The 13969-nt window shown below is 35.3% G+C and overlaps 2 protein-coding genes across 2 annotated transcripts; one reads left to right on the top strand and one right to left on the bottom strand.

The window, feature by feature from the left end:
* The first annotated feature begins 3144 nt into the window (after nt 1–3144).
* On the top strand, nt 3145–9027 carry LOC143452890 (XK-related protein 7-like). Its single transcript, XM_076954029.1, has 11 exons — nt 3145–3468; nt 3775–3851; nt 3956–4014; nt 4903–5008; nt 5196–5341; nt 5447–5586; nt 6472–6559; nt 6656–6779; nt 6981–7129; nt 7588–7760; nt 7901–9027. The coding sequence occupies exons 1-11, from the start codon at nt 3386–3388 to the stop codon at nt 8355–8357; spliced, it is 1602 nt and encodes a 533-aa protein (XP_076810144.1). The 5' UTR covers nt 3145–3385; the 3' UTR covers nt 8358–9027.
* An 892-nt stretch (nt 9028–9919) lies between these two features.
* On the bottom strand, nt 9920–13514 carry LOC143453295 (HAUS augmin-like complex subunit 2). The gene is made up of 5 exons (XM_076954573.1): nt 12465–13514; nt 11558–11671; nt 11170–11325; nt 10707–11025; nt 9920–10489 (listed from the first exon to the last, which is right to left on the bottom strand). The coding sequence occupies exons 3-5, from the start codon at nt 11290–11292 to the stop codon at nt 10302–10304; spliced, it is 630 nt and encodes a 209-aa protein (XP_076810688.1). The 5' UTR covers nt 11293–11325; nt 11558–11671; nt 12465–13514; the 3' UTR covers nt 9920–10301.
* Between the last annotated feature and the right edge of the window lie 455 nt (nt 13515–13969).

The following is a 13969-nucleotide window of genomic DNA, read 5'->3' as shown; positions in this document are numbered from 1 at the left end:
AGTCACAGACAACAGGAAATCATTTTCAATAGATTGAATAAAAGTAAACCGCGTTTATAATATAACTTTATACACAGTATGTACTATGTACACACACTGATCTTGATAATTGCTTCATAATTTCATGCATATTCACATGTACGTAATACATTGATCTTGTAATAAGTAAAGATAATTTGTTGAGGTTCGAGGAGGAGTAGTTGCAGCTTGGAGTAAGAGACTCAGAGTTAAGTTTTACTTGATATTGAGGTGTTCATTGCTCGACTTGGACGGAAGTTTTGCAACAAGGGACAACATTTTGTGAAAACTCATAATTATCACAATGCAATGATGACTAAAATCGTTTTATTAATTTATGTCGTCAATTTAACTGGCACTAAGACTAATGCAAACCCATAAGCGACAGCTTAAAACGACCTGATGAAAGCATTTGAGGCGATATCTGCTGCAACTCCGGCAATATCACACGAAAGAACTTTTGTACAGAGGAAATCTCGGTAACCGTTGTGTGAGTGATAAGGAACCATCTATAAGAGTTATAAGTTGTTCAAAGACTGTTCTTAGTCCAAAAGTGATGATACTGAGATATAAGATATAAGGGTGATAAATGGTGCAAATATACCAGATCCTGGCACCAAATGTTACTAAATCGTTCAAAGCTTTTGTGAATTGTCTCTCTATACAAACAACTAAACCAAATTTGTTGTTCACATGTTGCATTGTCAAATAAAACATTGGTCATATGATGGTTTTATTGCACCAGTCACCGATACTACCAAAAGGGTTGCCATATTACAATATGTAAAATCAATTGTGTTTTTTTAATTATAATAGTAGAAGAGAAAACAGCAAAAATCTGTTATCGACCAGCACGTTTGCAATGAAATAAATCAAAGTGATCGTTAATTTTGTAAAGCAAAAATTGTTAAAAATTATATAAATATAGTAAATATAGCAAAGTTGTGCATACGTGTTAATTTTGCTTTATTTTCAAAATGGATTGTACTAAGTTATAAAATGAGGCACATGTAAAGAAAAAAAAGATTTGGACAAAGAACAAATATTACAACGAAGCGTTTTTCAGGGATTATTTCCCACATGCAAGCGAATGGTGAAGGCTGTGTGGAATGTTTGAACAAACTTCTAATTTGTTGCGCAATGATGCTCCCGGAAGCAAACGACGGTAAACGAGGGTTAATGAGGTTGATGACCCGGGTTAAGGGTTAACGCCCTCGACAACGAGCGCACTAAAATAAATCGAGCCAACGAAAAGACCGTGCTAGTTAAATATTAATTTATCACATGATGTAAATTGGTTTCTGGCCGAAACAATTTTAAAGGCACTTTGGACATCAAAAACAAACCTAGAAAAGGAAAATAAAAATCCAAAACGAAAGTTGTATAGCTTTTAAAGTCACAGACAACAGGAAATCATTTTCAATAGATTGAATAAAAGTAAACCGCGTTTATAATATAACTTTATACACAGTATGTACTATGTACACACACTGATCTTGATAATTGCTTCATAATAATTGCTCTATACAAACAACTAAACCAAATTTGTTGTTCACATGTTGCATTGTCAAATAAAACATTGGTCATATGATGGTTTTATTGCACCAGTCACCGATAGGATCTTCTTTATTTCAGCGTTTGTTGTTTGCAAATATTTCAATATTAATCTTTAACCACGGTACGCTGATTGGGAAAATAAACACCAGTTATCAGTTTTGCAAAATGCGGAATTTTATCAACTTGAAAATTATTGCTTTATTCTAGCAGACAAGACAAAAACAAAAAAAATTTGCTTGTTTTCCAGATTATTGATCTTCACCATTTGAAAATTATGTTATAGTATTTCTAGGATAAGGACAAATAAAAAATTTTCGAATTTGTTGATTTATTAAAGTAAAATATTCCATAAACACAAACTTTTAATTTGTTTTTTTTTCAATATTGTATTGCAATTTTTTTGTTGTGTTGTATATTTTTCGCCATTAACTGCGTGGAGCGAAGTTAAGATGCCAACCATTGTTGTGACACCACAATAAAACAATTGTGCTATAACAGTAAGATGGTAGTTAGCATGGCACCAAATCTACTAAATATTGTAGTTCCTAAGTTTAACATATTTATAAAAAATATTACAAACAGCAAAACAAACACAGTATTGGGAAATGTAGAGAACGTCTATTTTAGTATTCTAGTATTCTAGTATTCTAGTGCACTGCTCGTGTGTCATGAATTGTGATTGTGTATCGTAACTTTCACAAGGCAAGGCAAGGCCGGGGCTCAAGTGATAATGAATTAGTCGGGCAAAAAGTTTCCTTAGTCAGAAGATAAAGATTATATAGTACTATATTGTTCAAAATAATGTCCGCTAGGTGGTGGTAAGACACCCCGTTTATCTGCCGAAAAAGCCGTTGTGCTTTTCTGTTTTTACAGTTCGTACTTCGAGTCGGTCGTCTTTTAGTCAAGGACTAGGATGGCGTACAAACGCTATTTATTGACGTTTCTCCACGTCAAGTTATGCCAGTGCTTGGGCCATGTCATTTGCTAATAAAATGATATCAAGTTAGCCGCAGTGGTGGATCAAAATCAGCTTGAAAACTTGAGCTTGATATATGATGTCTTATATTCATTATAATAAGACTTAGGCCTACTATCACCAAATAATACAATAGCATCAGATATAAACAGTTAGATTGTTTCGCAATATTCAAAGTGTTTCTCAAAATGGAAAGGTTCTTTGTTTATTGTTTGCGGAGTAAACTCAATTGAAATAGCAAAATAAATCAATTGTTAGTTTATTAGTGGCAAATAGCTCGGCTCTGCAATAATCTGCCGAAGTAAGGAAGTGATAAAGTTCACTAAAGTAAGGAAGTAAAACGCGGAAGTGATAATCGAATCCATCGCAGTGATATCGATTGATGATCAACAGAAAACACGAAAATCTTTTTAATAATTCTTTTTAACCGACTAAAATTTAGAGAACTTATTCTTAGAGTTATTTCGTCATCAAAGGTCAGCTTTAGAGGTTGATTTTCTTTATGAGCTTTACAATCTGATTTTTAGAAGTCAAGTTCAGATTAATTAAAGGTTTAAAAATATTTGTTAAACTTCTAATAGATAATTATCATACCTTTCAGTTCGCAAGTGATACAAATATTGACATTTATAGGAATATGTATATAGGATATCTATAGTTGACTCTTCTTTGATTTAATCTTCGGAAAAGCCCCTATTTCATTATCCACGTGCTTGTCTTCTTAAATGCTGCACAAAACGTCAATTCAACCCATGACGAGTAAACTTAGGCCAAGTCAACCGACGTACGATTAGCAACAGGAAAAATCAACTTTAGGGACTAATTTATTCGCAAATGTTGGTTGGATCGTCCGTGGATTCTTCGGATTCCAGCAGCTCAGACCATAACGATGAAAGCGAACAGGAAGTGATGACTAGGTGCGTTTATAACATGTAATTTGTACCAATTTTCAGTAATCGTCTGTGGTGGCTTTATTAGGAAATAATTTAACTTTAGTATCTATAGTGATTGATTGATTAAAAGCAACACTTTTGCCAACTTCAACTGCGGATTTTTTCTAATGTGCTCAATAAGTGTGTTAATAATTTCTTGATTAAAAATGGAGCAACTTATGTAATTAGATTACTTTTGGGTTTTAAGAAAGTTTACTGATATAGGCCTACAGTGTATTTGTTTTATGAATCATGTGTGTTAGAATGGTTTTGTTTTTGGAATTTCTGCAGAGGTGAGGCTTCATCTTTCTCATTTAATGTAACTGTAACAGATTCTGCAATAACCCTCCCAGCAAATCCACCCACACGTAAGAATTTTTAGTTTTTGTTTAAAGCCGTACAAATGTTTTAGTCGTCCTGACACACTCATTATCACTTAAGCTATGACCTTGAATGCTTTTTGTGATTTCAGCTGATTGTCCGAGCATTGAGCCAAAATCTAAGAATGCTTCAGAACAGGAAGGTTGTCAGGTTGGTTTACTTTGTTATTTTTCGTCAATTACTTTTCGTTGTTACCAAAATTTTCCGTTAGGCAAAGTAACTAGTTTTCAACGTGTGTTCTTGACAACTTATCAAACTTTTAATACTTTGTGCCATATATGTGAATATAAATGAAGTGTATCGTACATATATATCATGTTTCTAGGTCTTCGTGTATCATGCTTTGTATGGAGTAGAATGGATGTAATTTTACAGTGAGATAGATTTCGATACAGAAGGTGTTGTTATTGAGGTGTTTGTTTCTACCAAGAGTTAAATTGCTTTTGATAACGCATTGTGCTGTTCTTCTGATACCACTAACCTTGCATCTACGTCACTGATAAAACTGAAGTAAATTCAACTACTTTCTTTTGTCTGTGACTGTTGTGTTGTTGCACACTTCTCATTGTAAAATAACCTTTGAAAGTTATTTTAAATGATGTAGAAATGTATTACAACAGCAGAGCATGCGAGGACATGTTTGATTGAGTAGTTTTGCAATATCAGGTCTAAAACTAGGCAAGTATTAAACCACCAGATATGGCGCTTACTAAGGGATGCACTGGCTTGCTTAATGCAATATATCTGTGACGTATCGTTAACATTGAAATACCAATTTTTAAATTCGTTTTTGGCTGGTGCGCATGTTTTGTGAGTGGCAACGCATGAAGCTGAGTGATATTTTGGTGCATGTAGACTTGTTATTACAGTACCACTGTAATTTAGCACCAAGTCTTGCTCCGTGAATGAAATTCCTTACGTAAAATCTGCTTACAGCTACTGTAGCATTGATTTTATGGAGTTAATGATTCTTGTCCAAAGTTTGCGTCATCAGCTGACCTCAGCTGCTTACATGGTCTGATGTTCTGGTATTTACAGGAGGAAGTTGCTTTCACATTTTGTTCCACTTTCCATGCTTTGTTCAACTTCAACAATTTCTGGAAACCTTCACATTACACCATCATAAGTCTTTGCTTAAACATAGGTGAGCCTAATTGCTGTCGAAACGGAAAATGTCGCTTTACTTCGAAGTTTTCTCAAATAACCTGAGCTTAACTTTCTGGTTAAATGTAGAAGATTTATGTAGGTTTGTTTGCTTGTTGGGTTGTCATAATTATCACGTCCATTACCAATTTAAAGTGTAAAGTAAATACTTTTTATACTTTTTATAGTTCCTATCATCATTTACTTGTTTGACTTTGTGACTGATTGGTTAAATGGATTCAGCTATTTGAAGCGAAGACAGGAATATGAGGACAATATCATTTACTTTGGGATGACTATTGCTCTCATCATTTTTCCTACCATCATTATACATGTCAGTGCAAGTATCCATGTTATTATGCCTGTCAGCTTACTTTTGTTAAAAACTCTGTGTTGTTAAAAACGCGTTGATTTCATTAAACAAATGTTTTCAAAACAGGTTTTTTCAGCGTATTGGGAAATTAAAGCAAAAAACCATGAAAGAAATGAGGGAGAGCAAGAAAATGGGACAAACAATGGCTGCTGTTTTCTCTTCGGCATGGCTCTGGTGCACATTCTGCAAATTGGACCAGTATATAGGTAAGTTATTATCATGGCTTGCACAGTCACACAAGCTGTTGATTGCCAGGTGTGTATGGTGTGTGTTTAAATAACATGTTACATGTTAACATCTTACGCTTGTTGTTATACATACATACAGCACAACGCAACTATTAACTTAATTTTAATCGCTATAATCTTTCCAATCTTTATTGCTAAAACTAAGGATGTAACAAAAAACAAGTGATTTCGTTGTTTTACTGTAAATATCTCTCTTGGTACTTTGCAAACAAAAATATGAGCCGACACAGAGAGCCAGATAGAGGCGAATCGCAACAACAACCAGACCACATCTATGACCTGAACACATCTAAAATGTGCAATATAGCAATACGCAAGACACTAAAGATAAACGTGTAACGTCAGCATTCACTCATTGTATGAAGTGCATTGAGTTGCTGACGACGTGGTTACATGTCTTAGCTGTGTTTCCCTGACCGATTTCTTCTAACTGCTCTAACAATTGCTGGTTTAACAGTTTCTGCTAATAGTGCCTTGTCTTGTTACATAACGCTTATAATCGAAGTTGACACCAGCAACGTTTACTATGTTTCGAGTTTTAACAATCGCTGAACATAAGTCGAACAAGACCGGCAACCCATGGAATGCTGTTTACCAACGTTACACCGTGACCCATTCAAAATTGGGTCGCCAACTGATTTGCAAGAATATAAAAAGTCATCGTCAATTCAAATTTTTTTGTCGGTCGCCAAAGCCACAGCTTAAAAGATGCTGGTGCTTAATTTTTCCATGATTTTTAATGCAGGGATGATATTATATGTAGGACTGTGTTTGAACAATTGTTTTTAAACAGTATCTAACTAATTCAATGTATTCCTTGTACTTAAATATTTTTGCTTACAGGTATTTACGGGCTGCTCACCACGGTTTGAAATCAACTAACTGTGAAATAAAAGGCAACAAAGTATTACGTGACTACTATTATAAGAAGGTACTATGTAGCAGAAATGTGTTTTTTTACCCAAAACTCTTTGTATCTTGATCTTTTTATAAAAAGTATAACTTTGCGTGGACGTTCTTTTCTCAGTGCCATGTGGAGCTGGCAGCTGTTGGTTTCTTGAGGATGGTGGAATCATTTTTGGAGGCCGGGCCACAGTTAATTTTGCAGATTTACATCATGGTCACAACTTTGCAAACTCCTTTTATAACCGGTAACTCGTCATGACGTTGCGCAATGACTTGCTTTCGATTTATTCAGAACAATTGTTGTTTTTAATGGCATTGGATTTGCATGGAGGATGTTTTTAGAAGCTATTAATTATTTGTATATTCTTGGCCACTGCATTAATGTTGTCATGTCACTGATGATAATTGATGATGTCATTGATGATGTTTATGTTGATCTTGGGCAGTCTTTTCATGCTGTATGTCATTATTCGGAATGTCGACTTGTCCTGTTTCATTTGAGCGAGATTTACGAATTTCGGATGACAAGGAACAACTTTCCATCATCGGAACTGTTGTCATGTTCTTATACAGAGTGTGCAATATCACTTCACGGGTGAGTGATTCAGTGTAATCTAACGTTGTTTTGTGCTGGTTGTTTAATCAACGCTGATTCGTAACAGAATTATTGTGCAGATTATTAACGATGTGCTCAATGCACAATCGTTGCACAATTTTTCCCGACCTTAAATGTGTCAATAGCTGTCTAGTTCAACAGCGCTACTGGTCGCGTTTTGTTCATTTAGTTATGTTTCTGGGATGAGTCATCGATTGGTTTAATCAACCCAATTTGGCGACTCGCTACAGCAAAATATCTCAGCGTGATCAATGCCTAAGAGAAAATAATATCTAGGCAATTTACAATGATGGAGAAATGGAGTCAGATGCACAATTTATTTAAAAGTCACCGCACTACCTCCAGCCTGAATGAAATATTATGATGAAATCTGCACCTTGCTTGTTTCAACTAATGACGTGGTAGTGGGTGTTACATTGAAGTTTATTTATATTTAGGTTTTTGCTTTGGCCTTGCTTCTTAATCTACATTTCTGGATTTGGATAAGTTTATTTCTGCTTCACTGGTGTGCCATGACATTGATGATAGTCAAACAAAACACCGAATTTTGCGGAAAGAGAAGTGAAACAACATTAAATGCAAAAGAGATATTTTACGATGTTATCATTGGGTAAGATGAATAAACACAAGGCTCCCATTAGAAGCTTTACCTCTGTAGGACGTTCTAAATGTCAAGTCAGGATTTTGTTCTCAATCTTAAATATGCTGCAGTTTTAGTAGTGGTTACGTTATCCTTTAAATTTATTTCAGATTTTTCTACAACTTTGATTACTTCAATGTTCAAACCGGAAATAAGAACAAGTGGAAAATGCTGTTTTATTATGTCGTCGTGTTCATCGAAGATCTTGCCATTGTGACATCATGGTATTTCTTCAGATATGGTGGAAGTTTGCTTGATTATATAACTGGCGCGACTGGAAATACAACCAGCAAGGAACAAGTCAATTTTACAACTATATCTACCCCCGTCCTAAGCCATGGCGTTGTTCCAGATCATATTGCTCTCATGCTGGTATTGGTGACGATGGCAACATATTTCTTCGGTGTAGGTTTTCTGACCGTGTACTACACCGTATTTCATACGACCACGGCAAGCAGATACAGCATAAAAACCGTTTTTCATTGGAAGCGTTTTACCCAGGGTCCAAATGACGACCAAGGACCACATGAGGAACCAGCCAGTTCAACTGTTGAAAGTACAATTTGAAAACAGCAACTCATGTGTTTTTTCTCTAAATTTTTAAATTTTGGTAGAAATCTAAATCTTAAGTCATCTGAACATATCATGGTAAAAATTGTTATGTTCTGTAGTTTTTAAACAGGAAATACCAAGACATACGAAAGCAGTGGTAGTTGTTTTAGTGTTCCAGGAAATGTGAAAGAACATTTAGTTTTTCTAAACGTTTGTCCATTTTTCTAAGCTTTATATACAGTGTTACACATTCAGGTAATTATTTTTCTGCCTCTTTTCAAGTTCTTATGAAATGAAGATTTTTCGGAATGATCATTCACAGCTTTATGGTTTATGTATGTATTCATGTTTTTTGTAACATATTTTCTAAACTATAAGCTGCTTCCTAAGGTTCTTGTTGTTTTTTACTTTTGTGATTCTTGCCTTACCCTGTTCCCTCTTGTTAGAACTACCTTTTATTGATGTGGATTTCCATTTCTCTGAAGCTCTTGAAATTCTTGCTCTTTTGTTAGTCTTTTCTGTGATTGTTTGGTATCAATGCACTTTCCACTCATGGTTTTTAGTGTTTACTTCCAGTCGTACCTTGTTTCGTTAAAGTGACTGAAAGTTCTTTATCTTTTCGAATATTTGGGATGGTTTATAATTAATGAATCCATCAGTTTCATTGAAAAGTCATCTCACTGCAGTAACTATTGCTGAAAAGATAAAACTGATTTTAAATGAAATATGTGAATATAATGTCGCCACTTTGTCATAATTGAAATCATATATTGTGAATCATATATTATTACGTAATGCAGTTCAATAAATAAACGTGGCTCTAATGGCGGACATGGCTGTTTATTTTGAGCATTTATTGCGGAACAGCAAATAATTCTTCATTTGCTCTTGACATTTATTTCCAACTTTATTTAGGAAAATCAATGTTGGGAAATTCTCTTCGTCCTGTATCCGTCATGTCACGAATTGTAGGTTTTATTTTGATAAATAACGAAAGACATAAAAACTCAGTCATTCAATCAAGAGCTATCACACATCAAACTACGCCCATGAGTGCAATTTAGAAGTTTTAAGCGGAATTTAACTTGGCTGTGATCTGAGAGTAGTCGTACGCCATAATGACATAATATTCATCCTAGGACTGAGGAAAGTCTTTGCACAACTTCAACCCAAAGATAATCCCTCATTGCTGGAGCCCCGGTTACCAAGCTGGTCATTGTGCAAATTCTGATTGTCTGACACATTGAATTGCACAAGTGTGATGTAGTTCACTAAGGTCACAATTTTTAACTTCTCTCCAATTGAACACCGCTAGGGCTACTGTGAACCTAGCGGTGCAACCAATCTTCCGCGGATAGACCTAGATGTACCATCGCTGTACTTTGCGTATCGGGCACTACTAGCCCTGGTTTTAGAAACACCCCATTTGTCTCATCTTGTACAAACAACAACTCCTATCTCTGATCACCACATTTTATCCAATGAAAAACAGAGATTTCAGAACAATAAAGTCACACAACAATCTGTGGGTTAAGGCTCGTCAGATTAAACTTACGCTTGGTACAATCTGAATGCTTCTCATTACGTTTGTTTTGCCATTCGACAGCACCAGGAGCACCTGGGCACAACCGTCAAAATGGGAAATGTTTTTTTTGTGTTATCTTTTTATTATTGACAATACCTTATAACATAAAACGAAAACAAGTTTCGACATTGTTGTGAACAAACTTGCAGTTTGCAACAACCGTGCAAGCATGCAGCATTCATTTCATGCTCAGAGCAACAGTTTGATGGAGACAAAATAACGTGATCATGGAACCAGTGCTGGCTCTCTTGAACCATCTAGCGGTTAAAACTTTTAGCAAAAAATAACGGTTTCAGTTTGAAGCAAGAAATTGTCAACCATATGATTTCCATAAAAATCACTCCTGTCTGTCACCTAATGTCGTTTCAAGTAAGTCAAGACAACGCCAATGACGTCACATCCTGGATACGGAATGACTTTGTTGAAAGGAGTTCCTGTTGCAGTTGAGAAATCTTCATCGAAAGACTTCTCATCGAGTCACTGACTCTTTCGTCGATGAAGTCGTGTTTCTTGCTCCATTTCATCACTTGACATTGTTCATTAAAGTTGGACAAACTTGTCGCTGAAATCAGCAACGAAATAAAATAAGTTGCAAACATAGTGAATGAACATTCACCGAGCTAACAATTCTAACCAACATTTGAAAATGGAAATAAATTTTTGTTTTGTCCCAGCACTTAGGTTCTGAAAATAAATTATGTTGCAAGGGACAACACATTTACTACAGACAGAGCAACATATGATTAACTATCAATTAAACAGGAGCAACAGCAACTCACCAATATTTGTGAACAACTCCACAGCATCTGCGTGGTACTTTGCTTCCAGCTTCATATGCTGGCCCTGATATGGAGTCTGAAGCATCGATAGCAGTCGATCTCGGTTTTTTAAAATTATTTCCAGGTCACTGCAAAGTCTTTTAACGGTGTTTAACTTCGCTTCTAAAGAGTCGGCTCTCGTCAGATCGTGGTGGTCCCTGTCTCGTTTGATTTTGCAAATCTTCCGCTTCATTTCATAGACATCTGATGATAATTCATCCATTTTCTTGATAAGCGCGATTTGTTTTGCTGTCGTGGTCTCAGCATAATCTGTATCAACCTGAAGTAATGTTGTAAATAAAATGTGAAATAAAAAATGAAGAAGCAAAAAATGCTCAGATTCCACGCAAATAGAACCAACTGTTGAAAACAATAAACTGAATTAAATTTTGCAAAATCAACATTTTTAGACAAATCAAGAAACCTGGTGTTGCGGCAACAATGTTTGTTTGTTTAAATTGTTCGCCTTAAGGAAGACATCTAGTGGATGCGCTGGTGCCCGCGTCCATGGATTGGAAGATGCTGTTGCTTCTAAAAGTGACTCCATTTCAGCTTAACATCGACAGGAACGCAAGACTCTCTGTAATTCGTTTAAATCACAATTATTTCTGCATCATTTACTACACAGCCAAGCAAGCCTAAAACATATTTCCACCATGCCCTAACATTGTATGCTTCGATTTGAACGATTTCCTTTAGATCAGGTTTTAAACGCTAGGGCAAGGACATAGCTACTGACAAAACAGTCGACTGGATCAAGATATATAAGATTTCTTACTTACAATGATCTTTTAAAACCCAACGTCACTCACCTTCCTGACAGCTTGAATATAGCTTCGATTGATAAGTTTTGATTTTAACAATTTTGCTTCAGTGTCAGCAGCTTTAGCAAGTCGATGGAAGAGCAATAACGAGTTAAGCCATACCTGGAAAATTTGATTGATTATTAAACCTCAGAATGGAAATAGAAATAAGATAGCCCACGTAGCAAATACATATAAATATACACATAATGACAAAAATGCGACTCATACAGAAAAAAACAGTTTAACTTTCTGTGAAGAAAAGTTACTCTGACTAGCGCAAGGATTTCAGAATTTATAATCGAGATTTGTTTGACAAAATTGACATCACAAAACCATCCACACATGTAACAATGGTCATTATTCGTTCGATTATGAAAAAGCTGGAAATTTTGTAAAGAAAATATCAAGTATCCCACAAGATGAATTGGACTCAATTGCTTAGTCAGCAAAATAAAATTGTCTCAAATCAATTTGGAAAAGGGAATCACATTCGACTGCACCATTTCTTAACTGCAATTACGTTATGTTCATGATAAATGTATAATAGGAATATATGTGATGATGATGGTGGATGACATGATGGTTAAGACATTTTATAGGATTAATATAAGGTGTGGAAAAGTCCAAATAGAAGCACAATCATTTAAAGTAATAGTTTTATTACATAATCTTGTTAATTAATTAAAGCTAGCCTAGACCTTAAAACCAACAGTAGGCGCCCACGATTTATGGATGTTGTTTTTATGGATAACTTCCGTTAATGTCATCATTAAAAGTAACTCGTATCATTTTCAGATACCTATTTTGTACAAAACACTATCATGCACCCAGATACACTCTGAGCGTGGATTGATGATGATTATTATTCACGTTGATAATGACCTTAACTAATGCAAACTGTCTCACCACTTACCAGTATCTCGACGTTTTTAGAAACCTTTGTTTTTCTCAAATGTCCACAAAATCTTTTCCGAATCTTTGATGACACAATAATTCTTTTCATAACAAATCTCGATAAAAATCTAATCATAAAATATAACTGAGAAATGTTTATTGTTTACTCTTAAAGACAATCTTTAACCAAATTTAAAAAAAATACCAACCACAACAGTGAGAACATGACAATTTACGAGCTTGATATACTATCAGCCAATATGAACAATGATCTTTGTTTTAATTATGGAAGGGACAAAAACAGACAATTAATTGAGCTCACTGAGGTATTAGTTGATAAGTATCATATGAATTCGAGTACTCGTGATCGTATCACATGATGCTCCTGCATGCATATGAAAGTTTAGCACTGATCATGCTTGATGCAATAAAAATTTTGACTTTTACAAATAGTATTTCCCAAATTTAGAATTGTCCACCAGGACCACTGAACTGGAACAAGTGTGGTTAATACCTCAACCAAGGGCATTATAACAGACTGCCGAGTAAGGCAGTTTTCACCAAGAGCTCAAGCGTGCAAGGAAGCAGCTGGTGTGCTCTGCGACTCGTGGCCCACGAGTCTGGCCGATGTTAGTGATGCGGCCCCTTAGGTTAGAAATCAGTATTTCTCGATTTTTTTTAGAGACACCGCTTTTAAGAACTAATCTTGCAAATCGGATCAAAAATTAGTGTCTCGTTTTTTTCTGATCTTCTCGATCTTCTCCTTTACTTTGCAGTCTGGGCATTACAGAGGTGGTTACAACGGTATGGCGCCACTGGGTATCGAACCCAGACCACAAGTAGACTAATATTGGTTGCAAGGCCAGCGCTCGAACCACTGGGCTAGCCTAGCAAGTCTATGACAATCTTTCTTAACCGCGAAGTGGTGAAACTGTGATGAATCTTATGCGTCTGCGTGCAGCGTTCCATCATTTGCATGCACTTGGTCTTAATCATGAACCAATCTGGCGACTTATAGGCTGATAGTCGCGGTTAATCCAATCAAAAATTACTAAATAATCTTCGGCCTAATTTAGTATCGGTAATTCCCACAACTGTTTGTCACTTTGTGTGAAAAAGGAAATATTCCAAGTCAAGCAAGGGGAAGTACCATCAATTCAAGAAAATCAAGTTGGCGGAAAATATCATAGAAATCTAAAAAACCACTGCCATCTTGCATTTAAAAAGTTGAAGCAAATTTTATCGGAAAACAGTTTAAAGAGTCGTAAATCGTCTGTAAATTTATTTGCTATAAATAACCAATTTTTTATCTTGACTTGTATTTCATAAACCTTGTTTAAAGTTTTCAACAGAGTTAACTAACCAATCAACTTCTATATTTTATCTTGACCGCATTTCGAGAATAATCAAGGGCTTAGCAAGAGTTCAGAAATTATTATTCAATGGACCCAATTTTCTGTAAAAAATTATAGAAATTCTAAAGTTAAATCCTTTCAAAATCGTATCATTACCAATAATCATGTT

Source organism: Clavelina lepadiformis, chromosome 4 (assembly GCF_947623445.1).
Source record: "Clavelina lepadiformis chromosome 4, kaClaLepa1.1, whole genome shotgun sequence".
Taxonomy (NCBI): Eukaryota; Metazoa; Chordata; class Ascidiacea; order Aplousobranchia; family Clavelinidae; genus Clavelina; species Clavelina lepadiformis.
The sequence above is the reverse complement of the archived record's forward strand: the minus strand, read 5'-3'. Positions and strand labels throughout refer to the sequence as shown.